The 22,383-nt window shown below is 37.2% G+C and overlaps 1 protein-coding gene and 1 non-coding gene across 2 annotated transcripts in view; both read left to right on the top strand.

The window, feature by feature from the left end:
- The window catches only part of Smp_208030 (hypothetical protein), a gene marked incomplete at both ends in the record, with an annotated part of 104,256 nt that overhangs the window by 43,582 nt on the left and 38,291 nt on the right, over positions 1-22,383 (top strand). Inside the window, 8 exons of the mRNA XM_018796422.1 lie at positions 2,276-2,330; positions 3,559-3,858; positions 6,421-6,516; positions 9,527-9,850; positions 11,611-11,709; positions 12,675-13,040; positions 14,113-14,214; positions 16,282-16,626. Of these exons, the coding sequence (XP_018650636.1) occupies positions 2,276-2,330; positions 3,559-3,858; positions 6,421-6,516; positions 9,527-9,850; positions 11,611-11,709; positions 12,675-13,040; positions 14,113-14,214; positions 16,282-16,626 (1,687 nt within the window). The remainder of the gene's footprint in view (positions 1-2,275; positions 2,331-3,558; positions 3,859-6,420; positions 6,517-9,526; positions 9,851-11,610; positions 11,710-12,674; positions 13,041-14,112; positions 14,215-16,281; positions 16,627-22,383) is intronic.
- Positions 21,681-21,747, top strand: Smp_tRNA_02279_Gln_TTG.1.1. The gene has a single exon. It is a non-coding gene (tRNA).

Raw genomic sequence — 22,383 nt, 5'->3', positions numbered from 1 at the left:
ATGGTACTGGGTTCGAGTCCCAGAGTAAACATCAACTCTGAGATGCAGGTATATCGAGCTGACGAGTCTCAAATGGGACGAAACGCACCTCCTGGATTTCACTGCTAGTTATTTACATTAATCCATAACCCTCACATAACTCTAGTAAGGTGTACATTCTCAGTCATTTTAGCGTTGCTCGAAGGTCGTCCACTAATTGTAGTCTGACTTATTCATCATAATATGAATAATAGCTATGAAATTTAAATGGGAGGACGGTGAAGCAATTCGATGTATAGACTTTTTTCTATGTCTATTGGCTGGAGAAATAAATTCAGATACTTTGTTATCCATTTGATACCATTCGGAACACCGATTTATATGACTTTATTCTTGTCCTAAATCAATGACACGTCAAAAAGCACTGATAGCCTTCTGTCACTTCTGAATCTATATTGGATTTCTTCGCCTAACCCTACCCGTTTGAGCTCCGAACATAATCTCAGCCTTCACCAAATAAATAGTATATTTCGGACATGCTTGGTTTATATAGAAGCCAACCACACCGTATCACACCATAAAATGAAAAATAACATTTATACAACATCAGGCCTAAAGTGGCTGTGAATATAGAAGATCGTAACTAATAAGTTAGGAATGGTAAATCGTATAATGGTAGTCAATGGGTCAAATGGAAGCTTATAATGAACTTACTTACTGACTTACGCCTGTTATCCCTCACGGAGTAGCATAGTTCGCCCACCAGCACTCTCCATCCATAAAAGGAATATGAATATACATACAATATGGTTACTTCATAGTTATATAATAAGAATATATATAATAACAGTCCATAAATAGATCCTAGCAGTGATCACTCATTTATTCTTCGTTTGGATAATAACACGAATTGTACTTAATATACGTTATTGAATACTACAATTCTTAGTGTGATTGATATATACTGTTGACTATTGAGGATTCCTTTTTAAGAACACTTGTTGCTAAGTATGTGTGACCAGATCGTGTGAGTGCGTACGTGCCCAGTTGATATATGAACGTGCTGACCCCCGCCAATCAGAGAATTGTGAATTATCGATCAGATCAATGATACACGAAAACCTGTATGAGCAGTCTTGAGTACTTATCAGTCCTGCTATCTGTTTAGCCCAGCCACTAAAGTCCAGAACAGCAATAACAGCCTCGGCGATGTGAATCATTATTCTCAAACATACTGGGTTTATATACCAAACAAACTGACTGCAACGTACCATAAAATAGAAAATAACATTTGTACAAGATTTAGCCAAATGTGGCTGTGAATGTGGGGAACAGTAATTAATGGACTAGGGATAACTCAAGAATAGTAAATCCTACAGTAATACTTCATAGGTAAAAATGAAGCCCATAATAAGAGGGACACGAATATGAATAATAGGAAATATACATATCATATTGGTCCATAAATAGTCCTCAAAGTTACCATTCATAATTCTCCACAGGATATAACATACTCACAATGTATTTGATAGATAGATTTCACTTTTCAGATCAACTTTGTCTTCCGATTACACTGCAAGAATAAAGGACTCATAAAGGCATGTACTTAGAGAACTGATTTTTTAAAGTACCTAACAGATGCTCCCCTAAACGATTAGGGTTATAACGAATGGAATTCTTACCGTCTACTTATGTATCTTCAATATTTATTAGAGTTGGATGGTTTAACTATGAACCTCTTGTTGTCTTACTATATATGACGATGTGAAACTGTATGTTGATATAACAAGCTGTTAGTTACTTATGCAGAAGTTCCGGTACCTTACTGCTTGATGTACATTTTAATTACATTGTTTAGAAAGTCAATTAAAATTTCATGATGAGACCACTGAGCTCTTGGTCCTTATCGGTCTTCTGCCAAAATATTTTCTATGTCTGACCATCGCCATATACTACTCATGTGGATATAAGTAGACCACACTACATTACTAGCATTATAACGTCTTGATATGATGGAGAAGATATGTAGCTTGAGTGGATGATTTTGATGGAATGTTGTTCTCTGATCTGGATGTTTTGGATTGTGGAGCTTTTATTGTTCTTTTGAGGATCATCAAGCAGAATTTTGTGCTGATGATACTTTCTAGAAGAACAATGAAAGCTCCACGACTAAACCATCCAGCTCAAAGAACAAATTTCCATCGAAGTATAATTCTAAATTTCAATTTTTATGATTTAAATTTATTTCTTGTTTCTATCGAATAAGCATTTTTTTTAATTTTCAGCTGACAATCAGGTACATGTTGAAGTCACAGGAATTCCTCCAAATGGAGTTTTATCAGCAGAAGAAGGTGATAATGTCAACTTGGAATGTCGAGCTGTTAGTAAGTTAATAAACAATGAAGATTGAGACAATTGGTTGTTATTTTGCAAATAAACTGTTTGTTGTATGGTTATCAGAATTTAGTGAGATAGTTGATTGTCGCAACTAATATTTTGTTCACTACAGTACAAGAAGGCATCAGATACATATGCGCTACACAATTGTGTAAGGGCTATGATACTGCCCCGATGCCCAGACCGAAACAGGCAGTTTCCTTTGGGAACCACACCAAGGCCTTCTACTTAAAAGTTTGATCCACAAGGCAATAGAGCAATGTAAGGAGATTCAGTCCTATGTTAGCCGGTGACCAACAATTGGTCCATACGCCATTTGTTCCCTCGTGATACTGAATTTCATGTGCATCATTGGTTTTGAATCAGGGTTTTCGAAATTTCCTAGGCGGATCCTCCATATCCACCAACCCGGTTAAAGTGCCGGACATTCAATTTTCGTCTTTCCAATTTTGTAAACAACAATCCTTCTGCGAGAAAGCAGTGAGTAGGACTTCCCTCGCAGAGGCTATATACTTTTAGCTGCGTGAGAGCATTTCCAAAGAGGGGGCAGGCCCTCCCCACCAGGGAATTTAGGAGCTGACGTAAGTAATTAGTATCAAAGATTCATATTGATAGGTGGATATTATACACTGACTAGATACTAACACATTTACAGTAGAAGTAATTTATTACTTATTCCAGACAATTGAAAAACTAGAAACAAATAAATCTGAAGCATGAGCACCATCTAAACATAGATCCATCTCCATTCGACCATTCTTTTATTTATGCCATTGATAAATTATGTCCGAAATGTAGCAAATAAAAGGTGTACGTTTCGTGATGAGAGAGCATTATATCTTTATTCTTCCATTTACTTGTTAGAACAATGATTAATCTAATCCCTTGAGTAGGATCGTGGATATGCACTGCTGAGGAGTCCCATACTCGGACGAAACATTCGTCCAATACTTCCAGGTTTTTCATAGTGGTCTAACTTTCATTGACTCATCCACAAAACCCCTTTCTGATGATTCACATTAAGAAGAACATTGTACTATCGACAACAGAACTATCAAAGTTATTGTCTCTCATCATTTGTATTCACTCACTATTCTGTTTTCTCTTACAAAAATATAGATATCACAGATAATACTCCAATTACTTCCGATGAAGCGACTTATCATTTCCAATTTGATGAAGCTGCACCAGATAGAGATGATACATATGGTGGTTATTTAGCTGATGAAATTATGCAAGAACAACTAACTAGTGAAACTGATGGTATTAAGTTAACATTGAATGGATTAAAATATGGTAAATGGCATAGAGGACGTTGTGTTGTTCAATTATTACAAAAAGATTCTGATAAAGAATTAAAAGAACCAGTAAAACGTTATACATCTAAATATTTTTGGTCAGATATAAGACATAAAGATGAAATACAACTTGAAGGAATCGATCCAAGGAAACAGATTACAACTATTCAGGGTATTACATATGGTAAGATGTCATACATATATATATATATAGGTGTATATCTTTTTTCTATGATAAATCGGTCAGAATTACTGTAAAGCACACTTGTCAGCAGTATATCCTTCATTGAAAGTCTTAAATGATTACATCACTTCCGAGAGTCTTTGTAAAATTCGGCGAGACTAAACTTTCTAGACGACCTTTGAACGAATCTGAAGTGACCTTGAGAAATATTAACCAATCAGTGAACAGTCAGGATAGAGTAAAAATTTATTATACAAAACCAAATAATATAAAAAAGGTTAAGGTGAGAAGGTGAATGGTTGACAAGGTCATAACGTAACTCAATAAGAATAAATGTAATAGTCTATCCGGAATAGAATTACCCATGTGGGCTTGACATGGTACTAATACATTACCATATGTCACATTGTTCTGATAATCTTCGTCTTCTTAATACATTCCTGCATTAGTAATTGTGTCATTCATTGTCACAAAGAACTGATAAGAAGCAAAAGTTTGTCGATAATTGAGAAACTGGATTTAGGAGTAACTTGGTCTGAAAACTGAATTATAACTGTAACCAGTTATAGTGATTTTGATATCGTTCAGAAGGACGATGAAAGCTCCATGACCAAACCATTCAGCTCATAGAACAAACCCATATCAAAATTACCCACCTGAGCTACAAATCTTCTTTACCATCTCAAAAGTTATAGTGACAACTGAAACTTGTAAATTGACTCAATCGGTTTTCCAAAATCTCATTCTCGTCACCAAATATTATGTCTGTGCCGCTTATTACTTATTCTTGAAACGAGGAACCACTGAAGTTCCTACGACACGAAGTACTAACATGGAAGATTGGTACAAAGGAAGACTTGTTGACCCAAAAAACTCGACGACGGCCATAGTCGAAAATGCATCTCCTTATATATATTCACTAACAAATCGTGCATTCAGTATTTCTATTCAATATTTACAAAACAGTCAAGTAATAATGGATTGTTTCTTCATTAATTTCTACCCAATCATTTCTAATTATGAGTGCAAACATTTACCTATATCAATCTAACTCTTGTAGAATGTTAACTTGAATCAACTTATATATCAAGTGAAAATTTAAGATCTGTGATCCAAATAAATATGGGTCAGGTAGGGTGAGAGAAATATGATAGTGCAATTACAATTCGGTCAAGTGGGAAGCTAAATTAGGAAGACGTAATAAGGAGGGGTCAATGCTAAGTGAATGAATCATGTATAAGGGAGATTAATAATGATATTCGACGAATAATAATAATAATACAAAGATTTGTGAATAAAGATAAGAGAGACAATTACATCCGACTACGAAAATTCATAAGTACATAGTCAAATGAGTTTATCCAATAGCTAGGATTACTACTGATTAATTGGCCTTGTGGTTAGCGAATGGAGGAGCAGGGGTAGGAGATATTTCTTCTGTACGCATAGCTCAGGTTTCTTCATCCTGATGGCTACTGCGCCTCAGCCGTTTGAAAGACTTCAAGCCTGATAAGCTTTGACAAAGAATTACTGACCCGATAAATAATTGAAAAGGATTGGTTTATATTAGCACTATGACCAGTTTGTACTAAATGGGTCAATATCGAGCTGTTCACTTTCTTCACCAAACCTTTGCTTAGCCACTCTAGGAGGTGTTCACGAGTACGAAAATGTAAATTCCTAGAACTTCGACCAATATAACTTCCTCCAGAGGAGCAGTCGAACTGATAAATACAAAATGAGATGGTCATTCTAGGTAATTCATCTTTAAGCTTCAGTGTCACCATTAGGCGCGTAGAAAACACTAAACATAGTTCACCGGCATTGAAAGATTTTTGGATTGATCTGCGTAATCTCTGAGTAAGTATTTCACTATCCTCATCCCTTCTGAATTGTAGGCGCATGAACAGGGACTTCTTCTTGACCGTTTGAATTTCTCCTATTTCCACTTTCGTGGTTATATATTTAATTATAAACTTTCTAGGGTAACTGTTCTTCCTAAGAGTATTATGCAAGGTGTTTAGCTCATCTTCAACTATATCCGCAGAACATATAGTGCGTATTCGGTAACTAAGGGTTTTAATCAAGTTTCGTTTGTATTGTAGAGGTACAAAGTTAAGGAAATATGTATACTATCCAGTCCAAGTATTTTTTTTCTGTTTAAGTTTCTTTTTAACGATCCATTCGCTCTCTTAGTTAAGAGAACATCCCAAAAGGTTATTCGATCATTACTCTCTTCTTCAAATGTAAACTAAAATGGCTGGATGCACTTCGTTAAACTGTCTAAGAACGTCTTGCTGTAATAGATTATCTTTACACAGGATGAATGTGTCATTCATATATCTACAGAACTTTTTGAATAATCTTCTTTAGTGGACCGTTCTCTAGTTTACCTAGAAAAATATCAGCTAGTATAGGACCCAGAAGTGAACCCATAGCAACACACTCTGATTGGTGTATTCTAATTTTACTGAAGGTCAGCCATATTTTATATTGAATAAGAACTTGTCTTATATTATGAATTAAAATGGTTACTTTTGTTCTTTAAATCCATTTTTACAGATCCAAATATTATTGTCAAAGTTTATGGTACAAATTCTAATGATACCATTACTGTCAAACCTGGTGATAATGTCGAATTAGATTGTTATGCTCTTGGTAAGAAAACAAAAAAAATTGTGTTTTTTTTGTTAGGGGGGGGGTTGAGGGTTATGATAAACCTGTGTCGGATTGATTGATTGTACGAAACAACCATACAATATATTCAGTTTATGATTACAAATTACTTAATTACTCATGTTTTTTTACCCCTCATGGAGGGGCATAGACCGCCCACCAGTATTCTTCATAGAACTCTGTCCTGGGCGATTGTTTCTAGTTGTTTTTAGTTGCTATTCATAGTTTTCATGTCTGTTTCTAGTCTCCGACCTAGTTTATTCTTTGGTCTTCCTCTTTCCCGTTCCCCCCATTTGTACAAATGATCTGAGAGTATCTTGCATGGTTGTATAAAATTTGTGTGTTTCTACTGAAGAATTTGAGAAAATTTATAACATAATCAACTATAGTGATTATTTGGTTTCAGTGATGAACTGAAGTAATACACTTTATGAAGGTATGAACTATTATCATCTACAAAATCAATCAGAAAAAAAGAAACTAGAAGGTAGTCTATCGTTGTTTTATCCATTCTTGGGAGATTCTTCCGCAGTACTGATTTACGATCTATAAGATGTTGGAAATGAGGAATTTTAGACCTTACAACTACTAAAATACAGATAGCCGGTTGAATTGATTTATCTTTCCAACTTTAATCATTCAAAAATTATAGAAGCACAAGCATTACACCCTCCCCAAGATAATCCTAGTACCAAGTTCTGTTTAGACTTCGCAGATGATCTGGCTCTTCTATCACAAACGCAACAACAAATGCAGGAGAAAACGACCAGTGTAGCAGCAGCCTCGGCAGCAGTAGGTCTCAATATAAACAAAGAGAAAAGCAAGACTCTCCGATACAATACAATATGCACCAATCAAATTACACTTGACGGAGAAGCTTTGCAGGATGTGAAAACCTTTACATATCTGGGCAACATCACCGATGAACACGGTGGATCCGATGCAGATATGAGGGCGCGGATCGGCAAAGCAAGAGCAGCATACCTACAACTGAAAAACATCTGGAGCTCAAAACAATTGTCAACCAACACCAAGGTTAGAATTTTCAATACAAATGTGAAGACAGTTCTACTGTATGGGGCGGAGACGTGGAGAACTACGAAAGCCATTATCCAGAAGATACAAGTGTTTATTAACAGCTGTCTACGCAAGATACTTCGGATCCGATGGCCAGACACTATCAGCAACAAGTTACTGTGGGAGACAACAAACCAGATTCCAGCAGAGGAAGAAATCAGGAAGAAGCGCTGGAAGTGGATTGGGCACACCTTGAGGAAATCACCTGATTGCGTCACAAGACAAGCCCTCGTATGGAATCCTGAAGGTCAAAGGAGAAGAGGAAGACCAAAGAACACATTACGCCGAGAAATTGAGACAGACATGAGAAGAATGAATAAGAACTGGATAGAACTAGAAAAGGAAGCCCAGGACAGAGTGGGTTGGAGAATGCTGGTCGGTGGCCTATGCTCCATTGGGAGTAACAGGCGTAAGTAAGTAAGTAAGTTCTGTTTAGGATTGAATTTCATCAGTCAGGACTCATTACACAAATTGTAGTAATTAACAACAATGTTCATAATGTAAGATTCATTTCTCATCTTAATAAAAGTATGCGAGCTTTATTTCTTGTCTCTATTACTAGGATAGTAATGATCAATGTGTATAGACGTCTTAGTTCTTTAATTGGCACTTAGTCATAATTTATCAGTACACTGAAATTATATATTAATCACTTCACTAATTGATGGATAGTGAGATATATATACTGTCAGTTTTCAGGAGTTATAAATCAATTTAACCATGTCAGGTGTGAGATAAATACCAATAATATCAATGATAAGGGGTCTTACATTATCGACTGAAGTTAAACATGTAAGCCACTAGATTCCTATTCAGTGGTTGAAAGTTAAGACGTCTACGATAGACCTGAATTTAGTGGGTTCAGTCTATTGTAGAGTCACGTATATGTGCTGTTCAGAATTTCATTACTCACCTTGCTTACTTACGCCTGTTATTCCTCGTGGAGGAGCATAGGCCGCACGCAAGCATTCTCCATTCAACCCTGCCCTGCGCAATCCTTTCTAGATCTTCCAAGTTCACATTCAACCTTTTCATATCTACTATTTTGCAGCGTAATGTGTTCTTTGACCTTCCTCTTTTCCGCTTCCTTTCACCACTCCAAGTTAGGGATCGCCTTGTAACGCACATTGGTGATTTCCTTAATGTATGTCCTATCCACTTCCAACATCTTTTCCTAATTTCCTATTCACCTGCAAGCTGGTTTGTCCTCTCCCATAAAACGCTGTTGCTCATAGTATCCGACCAGTGAATGTTGAGTATTCTGCATAGACAACTGTTTATAAGTATTTGTACCTTCTTTATGATGGATGTAGTAGTTCTCCAAGTTTCTGCTCCGTACAGTAGGACTGTCTTGACGTTCGTATTAAAGATTCTGACCTTGAAATTGGTTGAGAGTTGTTTTGAGTTCCATATGTACTTCAATTGTAGAAATGCTGCCCTTGCTTTGCCAATCCTTGCCTTTACATCATCGATGACGTTTCCCAGGTTCGTGAATGTTTCCACCTCTTCCAAGGTTCCACCATCAAGTATGATTGGGTTGGTGTTCTCCATGTTGTATTTGAGAATCTTGCTTTTTCTTTTGTGTATGTTGAGGTCTATTGATGCAGAGGCTGCTGTTCCATTTACTGTCTTCGTCTGCAATTGTTCGTGTGTATGAGATAGGGGGGCCAGATCATTTGCGAAGTCCAAATCATCTAATTGACTCTGAGCTGTCCATTATATTCCGTGTTTCCCCTCAAATGTCAAAGTCTTCATAATCCAGTCAATCACCAGAAGAAAGAGGAAAGGTGAGAGTAGAGAGTCCTATACTAGGATAAAACAATTGTCCAATGACACCTCGTCTTTAACGCTTCATTGCTTGTAGTCAGTTCATGACTGGTATTCATAATACTTTATAATTACTTTATTCTTTCAGAATCATTAACTGGTGAACCAATAAAGGGTATAAATTATGCATGGGAATTACGTACTTATGATAATCAACCAATCCATACAAATCGTCTTGCTAATCAATTCATAATTGGTACTAATCTATCGGATAATGGACAAAAACTTCAATTAAAAGGTTATCAATCTAGTGGTGAAGGTATACGGTTAAGATGTTTAGCTAAAGGAACTAATGAAGTAGAAAATAAAATACGTGAATATCAAACTTATGCATCACCAGTTTATACATTTGAAACTATTAAACAATTGGATGATGCTGAGAAGAAGCCTGATAGTGAAAGAAAACGTTATGGTTAGTTGATTCAATATAACAATTGATGTACTTATTGTCATTACATATACTTTCATCTATGTTCGTTGTAATTCGTGGTAATAGATCCTTATAGTAAGCAACTGAGCACCAAATACATATGCGCCACACAAATCTCATTTGATTTGTTTGAGGGCTATGATACTGCCCAAGTGCCCAAACTGAAGCAGGTGGTTTCCTTAGGGGGCCACAACCGGAGTTTTTGACCTAAACGTCTGATCCACAAGGTAATGGACCATCGTATGGAGATACAGTCCCATGGTAGCCGGTGACCAACGATTGGTTCATACGCCATTTGTTCCCTCAGGATACTGGAGCACATGTGCACCATTGGTTTGGAATCAGGGTTTTCCAACTCTCCTAGGTGGACTTTCCGAGTCCACCAACCCAGTTAAAGCGCCAGACATTCACTTTTCGTCCTCACAATTTCGTAAACAAAACCCTTGTTGTGAGAAGGCAGTGATTAGGACTTCCCTGTCAGAGGCTGTATACGCGTGTCCATGTGAGAGCATGTGGAGAGGTAGAGCGGACTCTCCCCACTCTCGGTCGTACCAGGGCATATGGACATTGTCTTAAAGTTTAAAACAATCGGTTTTCAATCATTGGATCATATAGTCAGATTCTATTGTACTTATATCAATGCACGAGATGATAGTAACTGATGGTTAGAGATCTTGAATGTTATGACTCAAAATCATTGGCAATGGCGAAGATGCATCCACTCTTTGTGTTCTGTCAAATTATAATCTTCTAAATTCTTCATGTCTCTATTTTTTTCTCCTTACAAATTTACTTACTGGAATATACTCCTTGAGTAACATCTTCAAACCCTAATCTTTCACATTACTGCTTATACTCTTACTACTTCTATCACTATGGGATTTGAATGAACAACTGCATCTCTGTGCTAATGTGGTATGGCAACTCAAACTGATGTACGTACATAAGAAGTTCTACGTTGTGACTGACTGACTGATATCGATTCGAACACCCTATTTATGGTAATTGATCTGATATATATTGAGTACATAAACATTCAGTTTGTTAATATTATTTGTTTTGTCCATAATACGTTCCATTATGCAAAATGATGGTATTTTATCCATTGAATAATAATTCATTTCACAGTTTGTCGAAAACCTTCGTTTTGATCAAATTCTACAGAGTGTGGACATTAGTCTGAGTAACTAGACAACTCGTCCACTATGTTTTAAAGACAGATGTTTAGAAGCAATCTGTAAGAAGCTTTGAACCAAGAACAATAATAATATTTGTAAGCAAAGATGGATAATGGCTAGCAGTAGAATCCAGAAAGCGTGTTTCGTCCTATTTGGGACTCTTCGGCTGGATGTACCTGCATCTCAGAGTTGATGTTCACTATGGGACTCGAACCTAGTAACTTTCGCTTCAAACGCCTTCGGCGTTATTCACTCGGCCATATGACGAAACGCCCGTCCTGGATTCCACTGCTAGCCACTATCCATCTTTGCTTACAATGTTTGTGAATTAAGTCTATACGAGGCAATACGCACAGTATGCACATATGCCAAATAGAGACTGACCATTTGCAGTCCTAACACATAAATGGGAAGATTCAAACAAACAATACTGAATGTAGTTTTCTATTGTTGATGATGTTTTGCATTCAAAATGTAATGTTTATAAAAAAAGATTACTCCGTTGATGTAGAATTCACCGGAGGATCCAAGTTTTCTTACTCTTGAATATATTATACTTTACAGAACCAAGTCAGTTACATCCTGAAGTTATTGGACTTAATGCTGATGGAACATTGACAGCTAAAGAAGGTGAAGATGTAAAACTTCAATGTCAAGTTGTCGGTAAGTTCTTGTAATTTATAATTAAGAGTTAACATGGGTTAATTTATTGTACATTACTTGTACTAGGTATGTTTTTACAAATATGTTAAGACTATTGTGTAAATGAATGAATCGAATACAGCTTATTAGGGAATAGAGTGTTTCCAGGATAGGTCAACTATTCTATTGTTTATAGATAACTTAGATTCTGTAGTACCCACCCATCATGACAACCATCCAATGTACTAACGTGAGCGGTAAAAAGGGTGATGGAAATCGGCCTAATCAACCACTCTACCAATACCCGAGAACGAATACGAATGCCACATAGAGTCATTGCATAACTATTGAGGGTTCAAAAGTTTGGTAAAATAATGAGTCGGCTCAAACAAAAACAAAAACAAATGGTTGTGAGTGTTATGTAATGGTTCTGCGTAGGCAGTGCAGAAACAGCTATCCCGCCCCCTGTAATTGTGCCGTGCCGGGGGGGGGCGTTCCATAGGTTGAATTTTAAAACGAATTTCCCAGATTTTTATCATAATGTCTGACACCATGTTTCTGTAAGTAATGAAAACTTATGATGAATTCATAGAAACAAGGGAGCGTTAAAATACTAAGTCAGTTCTAGTATAAGATTCCTCATCTTATTCAGGATCAAACTTATAATCATCAAACCCCCTATAGATGACCACATTACCTTTTAGATCATAAGATTGACTAATAATATTATACAATCACAATTGATTGATCACTGGGTGGTGATCAATATCATGCGTGTCAAGTCCTTCTTAGTGCTAATCGAATGCTATCGATGGATTCCGTCAGGGAGTACCAGTACAGGTACACCATGCTGACGAGTATCAAGTAGCACGAAACCCCGGATCCAGTGTTTCCTGTTGACCACCTCCAATCACCATCTTACATAAGCATAGTATTATACAATATCATATGAATAACATTTAATACTATCTACTTTTCATTTATAGATTCATCTAATGGAATTCCAATCAAAACTGAATCATTCAATGTTGGTTGGACAATAGCTACTGGACCTGATGGACAACCGATACCTTTTAATAATTTAGCTAAAACAATTCATATCAATAAGGATGAATTAAATTTAAATGATTTAACATCGACTACACCAAAATCTGGTGGTTTACGTGGTTATTGTTCACTTTACTTGAATGAAGAGAATTTAATTAGCCCAGAAAAATATGAAAATCATACTGTCATATTAAATTCTGATGTATTTGTTATTCATGTCAGTACAAGACAACCAGATAGTCAAGTGATAGATTCAGATAGTGAAGATGAAAAAACACCCTATAGACAATGGATACCAGGAAAAGGTTTGTTAGTTTCAGATGATTTTTGAAGTGGTTGAAAAAAAAGATTTATACCTTCTACCTGAAGTTTGTAGGGCAGCAGCCTCTGAATCAATAGGCTTCAAAATACAGAAAGGAAAAAGTAAGTTTCTCAAATACAACATGGAGAACACCGATCCAATCACACTTGATGGCGAAACCCTGGAAGAGGTGGAAACATTCACGTACCTGAGAAGCATTGTTGATAAACAATAAGGATCGGATGCAGATGTATAGGCGAGGATTGGCAAAGCAAGGACATCATTTCTACAACTGAACAACATATGGATCTCAAAACAACTATCAACTAACTTCAAAGTGAGAATCTTCAATACGAAAGTCAAGACAGTCAGTTCTACTGTACGGAGCTGAGACGTGGAGAACTACAGCATCCATCGTCAAGAAGGTACAAGTGTTTATAAACAGTTGTTTACGCAAAATACTCAACATTCACTGGTCGGATACTATGAGCAACAGCGTTTTATGGGAGAGAACAAACCAGCTTCCAGTTGAAGGGGAAATTAGGAAAAGTTGTTGGAAGTGGATCGGACATACATTAAGGAAATCACCAAACTGCATCACGAGGTAATCGCTAACTTGGAATGATGAAGGGAAGCGGAGAAGAGGAAGGTCGAAGAACTCATTACGTCGGGAAATACAAGCAGATATGAAAAAGATGAATTTTAGCTGGGAAGAACTGAAAGGGTTTCCCAAGACAGAGTTGGATGGAGAATGCTGGTGGGTGGCCTATGCTCCTCGACGAGGGGTAACAGGCGTAAGTAGTAGTAGTACCCGAAGATTGTGCTGATGATGTCGTTCTGAAGGACGATTAAAGCTCCAAGACCAAACCTTCCAGCTCAGAGAACAAAACTCCATCCAAATCATCCGCCTGAGCTATAAATCTTCTCCACCATCTCTTATACGTTTAAAAGAAGAGATCTAAGTCGAAGTAGTTCTTTTTGTGAGCTCAGTCATTTTCCTTCATCATTAAACAGTTGAATTATACTCAAAGTATGATATATAATTCTATTCTTTCTTTATTATTCTCTTGTTTCAGATCCTAAAAATGCTGTAATTGTAAAAGTTTATGAATTACGACCAGATGGAAGTGTAATTGTACCACCAGGTGGTAATTTAAAACTTAATTGTTTAGCTCTTGGTAAGTTGTATACATATATAATCAGTGATTATCATTGAACGCTTCAAGTACTTCCATATTTATCACTATTTACAAATTTTACCCTTCCAGTCAAACAAACTGTGGACTAAGGTATCTGTATAACATCAAATGATGTTCTATTTATGTATGAATGAAACTGCTGAACTAGTGAACATGCATTATCACCATAAAATAATACTCCATCTTGGTATATATATGCCCCCAAATGCCCTGGTACGGCCGAGAATGGGGAGAGTCCGCTCTCCCTCTCCAAATGCTCTCACATGGACACGCATATTTACCCTCTGCCACGGAAGTCCTACTCAATGCCTTCTCATGACAGGGGTGTTGTTTACAAAATTGAGAGGACGAAAAGCGAATGTCCGGCGCTTTAACCGGGTTAGTGGACACGGCGAGTTCACCTAGAAGAGTTAGAAAACCCTGATTCCAAACCAATGGTGCACATGGGCTCCAGGATCCTGAAGGATCAAATGGCGTATGAATCAATCGTTGGTCACCGGCTACCATGGGACTGCATCTCCCCACGATGCTCCACTACCTTGTGGGTTAGACCTTTAGGTCAAAGGCTCCGGGTGTGGCCCCTTAAGAAAACCACCTGCTTCAGTTTGGGCACCTGGACAGTATCACGGCCCTCACACAAATCAAATGAGATTTGTGTGGCGCATATGTATCTGGTGCCCCTTTGTACCAATATTTATCTGTTTAAATGAAATAAAATGGCATATATATATCTTCTTGCTTAGAAATATGTAGTTGAATAAACTGTTTACCAGCTAAAAGCAAACAATTGAAACAATGAAGGGCCGTTTCGTCCCATTATGAGACTTCAGTAAAATGGAATAGTTCCATGTTATAATAGAGTATTATGGTTTGTCTATGTGTGGATTTGCAATCAGTTACTTGAAGTGATAAGTATGAACAAGAGATGAACAATCACATAGATTAATTTATTTGTGTATTGTCCATGTCTTTCGAAACTAACTTAGATATTAAGGGTTAGGGATGGGTTGGTAAATGAAAATGCCTAATTGGTTGATAGGCTGTTGATCATCATCGTGCGAGATGGAGATTACATGTGCTAAGTATGCCTTGTCACGATTTGACTCCAATGTTGGCCGTAATAGGAGTAGGCTGCAAGTAGCAACGGTCCATGAAATCATCACTTATTGGTTTGAGTTATGTTGGTAGATTTGGACGAACAGAAACACACTTTCAATTGATAAACATCACACAAGTCTAGGTACATACTTCACACAGCTAATTGGTCTTACATAATGTTCTAATAAGGAGGTGTATAAGACATATCATTTTGCATGTTAAGATCGAATTACACTTGATGGAGAAGCTTTAGAGGATGTGAAAACCTTTACATATCTGGGCAACATCACCGATGAACACGGTGGATCCGATGCAGATGTGAGGGCGCGGATTGGCAAAGCAAGAGCAACATATTTACAACTGCTGAACATCTGGAACTGAAAACAATTATCAACCAACACCAAGATCAGAATTTTCAATACGAATGTGAAGACAGTTCTACTGTATGGTGTGGAAATCTGGAGAACTACAGAGGTCATCATCCAGAAGATACATGTGTTTGTTAACAGTTGTCTACGCAAGATACTTCGAATCCGTTGGCCAGACACTATCAGCAACAAGCTACTGTGGGAGACAAAAAACCAGATTTCAGTGGAGGAAGAAATCAGGAAGAATCGTTGGAAGTGGATAAGACACACATTGAGGAAATCACCCAACTGCGTCACAAGGCAAGCACTCACTTGGAATCCTCAAGGCCAAAGGAGAAGTGGAAGATCAAAGATCACATTACGCCGACAAATGAAGACAGACAAAAAAATGGACAACAATTGGATTGAACTATAAAGGAAGGTCCATGACAGAGTGGTTTTGAGGATGCTGGTCGATAGCCTATGCTCCATTGGGTGTAACAGGCGTAAGTATGTTAAGATCTATTAAACAGCATTTTTATAATCTTTAAAGGAATAATTATGCCTTATTTATAATACAATACAATTTTCTGCCTTATAGATGCAGTTCGTTTAAGACGACTTACTTCTACCGATCAAATACCACCACTTTTCACTTGGGAATTACGTTCAACTATCGGTGGTCAATTATTACCATATACTGAACAATCTAGTGGTTCTATCATCATAAAACAACCATCAAAGGATCCTAAAACAGCTGAAGAGGTTGGTGTTAGTACAATAGAATTACAAACTATGCGATTACCTGTTGATGCACCAACTGGTGCATGGGGTCGTTGTGTTGTACAAATAGGTCATCAAGTATTTGATTCACCATATTTCCATATTCAGTTACAAAAAGAAGCTACAATGGAGACATATTCACCATTACCAAAATCATATTGGTGTAAGTACATCATTTATGTTTTACACATTTGTCATGTAAAGGATTGGAATGACAAAAGCTTATCAATCATAACTATATATACATATAGATATATAGGAAAAGGTCAGAGGTTATTAGGTATTAGAATGAAGGAAGCATAAAGGGTGGGTGGTGTAATAGTTGAGTGGAGTCTTAGAGACAGATAAGATAAAATGTGTGATAATTTTAGAGGTAATAAAGGAATCATGGAATTAAAAAACAAATAGGATGAGTTACGTAATCACTGAATAGAAATTGGACAGTTAATATAATTTAAGAGAAACAAGTGAGAGGAAAGGTGTGAGTGAAATGGTGGTGTAAGAATTGGGTAATGAAAGAGGAATATAATGCAAACTAAATATTAATCAAAAACATAAAACAAACAAAAGGATTACCAGGATAGTACCCCTTCCAGCCATATAGAATGGTGAAGTCTAGTAGGCCCTTCTGGAGAAGAGTGCTACATCGAAGCACGGTACAACTACCGGGGTGGGATAGCTGTTTCTGCACTGCTTACGCAGAACTATTACATAACACTCACAACCATTTTTTTGTTCTTTTATTTTTGTTTTTGTTTCGACAGAATCATTTTTTTTACCACTCTTTTGAACCCTCAATAGTTATACAATGACTCTTTGTAGCATTCGTAATCGTTCTCGGGTATTAGTGGAGTAGTTGATTAGGCCGATCTCCACCACCCTCATTACCGCTCATGTTAGTACATGGGGTGGTTGCCATGATCCAGGAGGCACGACGAGGACGTGTGAGTTGGATTTTGCCCCCCATCAGGGTAGTAATAAGTTTATCACTGTCTCTTTTTGAATGCATAGATCCGGTTTAAGTTTTTTTATCACGATCACCTTAGCGAACCGGAAAGCAGCCGTACTTCTTTGTCTGCTACTAATTTTGAAAGCATGAGAGATTTCAATGGTATGTCCGCTGTCAAGCAAATGCCGAGCTATTGCGCTGTTGAGAACTCTGGTTCCTCACAGCCTTAGTTCCTTTGGAACATGCTGAGAAATGCGAACATATACTCTTCTATCGGTTCTTCCAATGTATGTACTTTGGCACGTACTGCAACTGGTCAGTCTCTATTCGGCATATGTGCATATTGTGCGTATTGCTTCGATATAGTCTTAATTCACAAGCATGGTAAGCAAAGATGGATAGTGGCTAGCAGTGGAATCCAGGATGTGCTTTTCGTCCTATTTAGGACTCGTCAGTTGCATCTCACAGTTGCTGTTCACTCTGGGACTCGAACCCAGTACCTTTTCGCTTCAAAACGTCATCACGTTATCCACTTAGCTACTGATTCCTGATAGCCACTTGCTTGTGCAATGGGGTGAAGTTTAAATTCATTGAGTATTGTTAGTTTGAATCTTCCCATTGTTGTTTAGTACTATACGGTGTTAAAAACTTTACATTTTTTGTTAGAAAATAACTGTAACCTGAAATTAGTTTATTTTGACTGCAAAACTTGACTGCAAACATTTCATCGGACTAAACATCATATGTCTTTCATGTTTTATCTTGAAAGTAAGAAATATGGACTGTTTAGAGCTTGATAATTCCTAAACGACATCACTTTACTGAAAGTACAACCAGTTCAACCAGTTTCATGAAATCAAATAATTGACTAATAAACAACAAAAAGCATAGCCTTAATGCTTATTGGTTCTCAAACTCCGTTCAAACCCAGTGGCTAATTAGAAAACGATTACAGGAAGTAGATTAACTGTCTATTGTGCTCAAATTGATCATGACTAAAATCTTACACATAGTAATAAACTGAAAAGGTCTAACCATCTAGTACGCCAAATCACATTCTGAAGCACAATCATTTCATGAGTTGTAAAGCGAGGAGCAAACAGTACATAATCAATTAGCAATAATTAAAAGATAGTAAAATGTGTAGCAGTAAATAATACACTCACTAGAAGCTTAAAACAAGGGAAATATGTTGATGTAACTACATAGTTAATTACTGGTTATATAGTAACGATATAAACAATAATAATAATTTCGTGGATCAGTTGAAGTTAGACATTAACACCGTTGGATTCCGGCCGGCTCAGTGGTCTATCGGTTAAGGGCTCTGGCGCAAGACTGGTAGGTCCTGTGTTCGAATCTCGCGAGTGCGAGATCGTGGATGCGCACCGCCACTGAGGAGTCCCATAATGGGATGAAACGGCCGTCCAGTGCTTCCACGTTTTCCTTAGTGATCTAGCTTCAATTGACTCATGATTTCAACTATGAAAATGATGATTTCGATCATGTAAGAAGACGAAGATTATCAGAACTATGTGATTGATATATTAACCCGTTACATTTCGAACAATCTGATCACACCTAATATACTTGTTAAGAACATTTATATATAAAGGTCAACTAGACTGGAAATGGGGAGGGGTAAGAGGAGACAGGGGTAATAAAGAAAATAATTTGAAACCTCATCACTCTGGATAATAAGCTCTAATTACCAGGGTAGGTTTAAGGTGAGAACAAACTGTTTTCGAATACACAAAAGGGGGGTTGAATTTGCGTATGACTAAGGCTTCAGTAACCTTTATATACACCCTTTTACACTTTATACACCGCCACGAAAGCCGAGTTAGGATTAATCTTATGACCTGTCTCGATTATGTGTTTGGCAATAGAGAATGATGGATATTTATCCGCAGTGGGATGTGACACAATTGTTTTCATGTCTTTTAGGTTTTGAGTGAAGCATGGACCTCATTCTTTCTTTGATAATGTCGTATTGTGCAGCGCAGATCATTAAAAGGGAATCCCTAGACAAAGATAAAGAATGAAGTACACAATGTGAAAACCTTTATTATTATGACTATCTTTATTACTTTTGAACAGAGAAATGAGAAGACATATTTTGTGAGATAGTACCATTTCGTGCTTTCTCGTCAGTCACATACAAGCAACATGTTATTCGTGTAAATACAGTTTTGAAGATAAGGTCAAAATTTCTTATTTAGCATGACATTCACTCACTAGAACCATGGTAAACAAAGGTCAACGTACAGTTGTTTTTGAACATATAAAGTTGGACTTTTCCGATCAATCAAGATAGCTTCGAGTAGTCGGATGTGTTCTTTCGATGTAAACTCTTTGTTCACAAATGTACCTCTCGAAGAAACTGTGGAATTTATTTGTGATTTCATAACTTCACACAACATAAGAATACCCATTCCTACTACCTATCTTCGAGATCTAATTTTGCTGTGCACAAAGAATATAAAATTCTATTTCCAAGGTAAAGCATATATACAAATCGATGGAGTGGCTATGGGAAGCCCTCTCGGACCTGTTTTAGCAAACATATTCATGGGAATGATAGAAAGGCAAGTGAGTCAATTCATTGATGGTATTACACTTTACAAACGATATGTCGATGATATTCTTGTCATATTACCACAGTCTACAGATATTAATCAAGTCAATGATTTATTTAATGCAATTCACCTGAATCTGAAAGTCACTTATTAGGAAGAAAACAATAATGAACTAGCTTTCCTCGACATCCTGCTCCATCGCCGTCCAGACGGATCGATCAGACGCAGAGTACATCGCAAACCCACCTGGTCGGGACAGTACCTCCACTTCACTAGTTTCTGCCCCATACAATATAAACGTTCTATTGTCAAAACTTTATTCGCTCGGGCAAGTAGAATCTGCACTGTAGATACATTGGACGACGAATTTAAGTTTATTACTGAGACACTTAAATTAAACGGATATCCTGAAACGTTTATTGGTCATCAGAACACAAATACGACGAAACTGATAGCAACGGATGTGCCCAAGAAACCAGTATACCTACAGTTACCTTTCAAGGGTGATCATTGCATGAAAATTACAACCAAACAGACTGCAGCTGCAATAAAAAAGACCTTCAATGCAGCTAATCTGAGACTTATCACAACAACTCAATCGATCTCAGTTAACCCTATCAAGTCTCCAAGACCGATTCAGTCCAAATCCCACTGTATTTACCAATTCACATGTAACTGCGGAGAAAGTTACTTTGGTAGGACAGATCGCCGATTGGAGGACAGGATAGGGGAACATATTCCAAGATGGTTAATCATATCCATGATTCATCCACCTAGCCCGTCATCTCAAGATCGATCAAGAAACCCAGCCTCGTCCATTGCAAAACATCTAATGATGAGTGGTCATCAAATTGACCCAAAATCAGCCTTTAGAATTGTGACATGTCATCAAAACCCACACACACTCAAACTACTCGTAGCTATCTTGATTGATCGGAAAAGTCCAACTTTATATGTTCAAAAACAACTGTACGTTGACCTTTGTTTACCATGGTTCTAGTGAGTGAATGTCATGCTAAATAAGAAATTTTGACCTTATCTTCAAAACTGTATTTACACGAATAACATGTTGCTTGTATGTGACTGACGAGAAAGCACGAAATGGTACTATCTCACAAAATATGTCTTCTCATTTCTCTGTTCAAATTTATCAAAGGGAACCACTGTTTTGAATATCTTTATTACAACCACTTCTTCTACTATGGTCTTAATATCCCATCATTCTCTTTCTTCTACTTCTTCTTCTTCTTCGTCCCCATGCTTTTCTACCTGTACAGCCATCTGCTTCCCCTTTCTATCTTTTGTATGAAATCTTTTAATCCCAGCTGGTTTATCTCTGTTTCTATGATCCTCCTGATTGCATTTCACCTTATTCGCAACATTTTAGCTTTGTTCCCTCCTTTCAGTTTATGTAGTTGACCTTTAAAAGTTTTTATGGATAAATGTCAATAACACATATATGTGTGATCAGATTGTTGGAAGTGTAATTCGGACTCTGCTAGCCACTATCCATCTCTGCTTATCATGCTTGTGAATTAAGGCTATATAGAGGCAATACGCACAGTATGCGCATATGCCAATTAGAGACGGACCAGTTGCAGTCCTAACACATCGATGAGAAGATTCAAACTAACAATACTCAATGAATTTAAACTCCACCCCATCGCACAAGCAAGTGGCTATCAGGACTCAGTGGCCGAGTGGATAACGCGATGGCGTTTGAAGCGAATGGTACTGGGTTCGAGTCCCAGAGTGAACATCAACTCTGAGATACAGGTGCATCCAGCTGACGAGTCCGAAATATGGCGAAACGCGCGTCCTTGATTCCACTACTAGCCGCTATCCATCTCTGCTTTCGTCTAAATAGTTTCACAGTATTTGGACGCCGAGTTAATGTAAGGCATCATGGAGGAAGTATATGTGTTTGTGAAATCTCAGCGATTGAATCTTAAGTAAATTCAAAGTTTCGCCTAGCAATCTGGACCAAACTTTTTCAAGGCAATATAATCAAACATCAAAATTATCGAATTTAAATAAGGTACATAGTTCTTCGGTTATCCATACATGTTGACAATGTCTAAAATAAGTACTTCCTGTAGTGTGTACAAAACATGTGATGTGTGATCTATTTCTTTATTGGATAACTACTTATATTATCAGAAGGGGTTTTTTGTGGAGATTTAGTATTTTCATATTTGAAAGCGTGATTTGCGAATGCCTTCAACAACACTATTAACATTTCCCTAACGAAAGTTTGTCAACTTAGATCGGTGATTATGTTTTACATGCATGAAATAACTGAGATTTTTTATATGCATTTTTTTCATCCATTATTAATGAAATGACTTGAGAGAAGTTGTATTGCATAGTTTTAGATTTCATGTACATTAAG

This window comes from Schistosoma mansoni, chromosome 2 (assembly GCF_000237925.1).
Source record: "Schistosoma mansoni strain Puerto Rico chromosome 2, complete genome".
In the NCBI taxonomy this organism is placed as follows: domain Eukaryota; kingdom Metazoa; phylum Platyhelminthes; class Trematoda; order Strigeidida; family Schistosomatidae; genus Schistosoma; species Schistosoma mansoni.
This window is presented reverse-complemented; position numbering and strand designations above follow the sequence as displayed.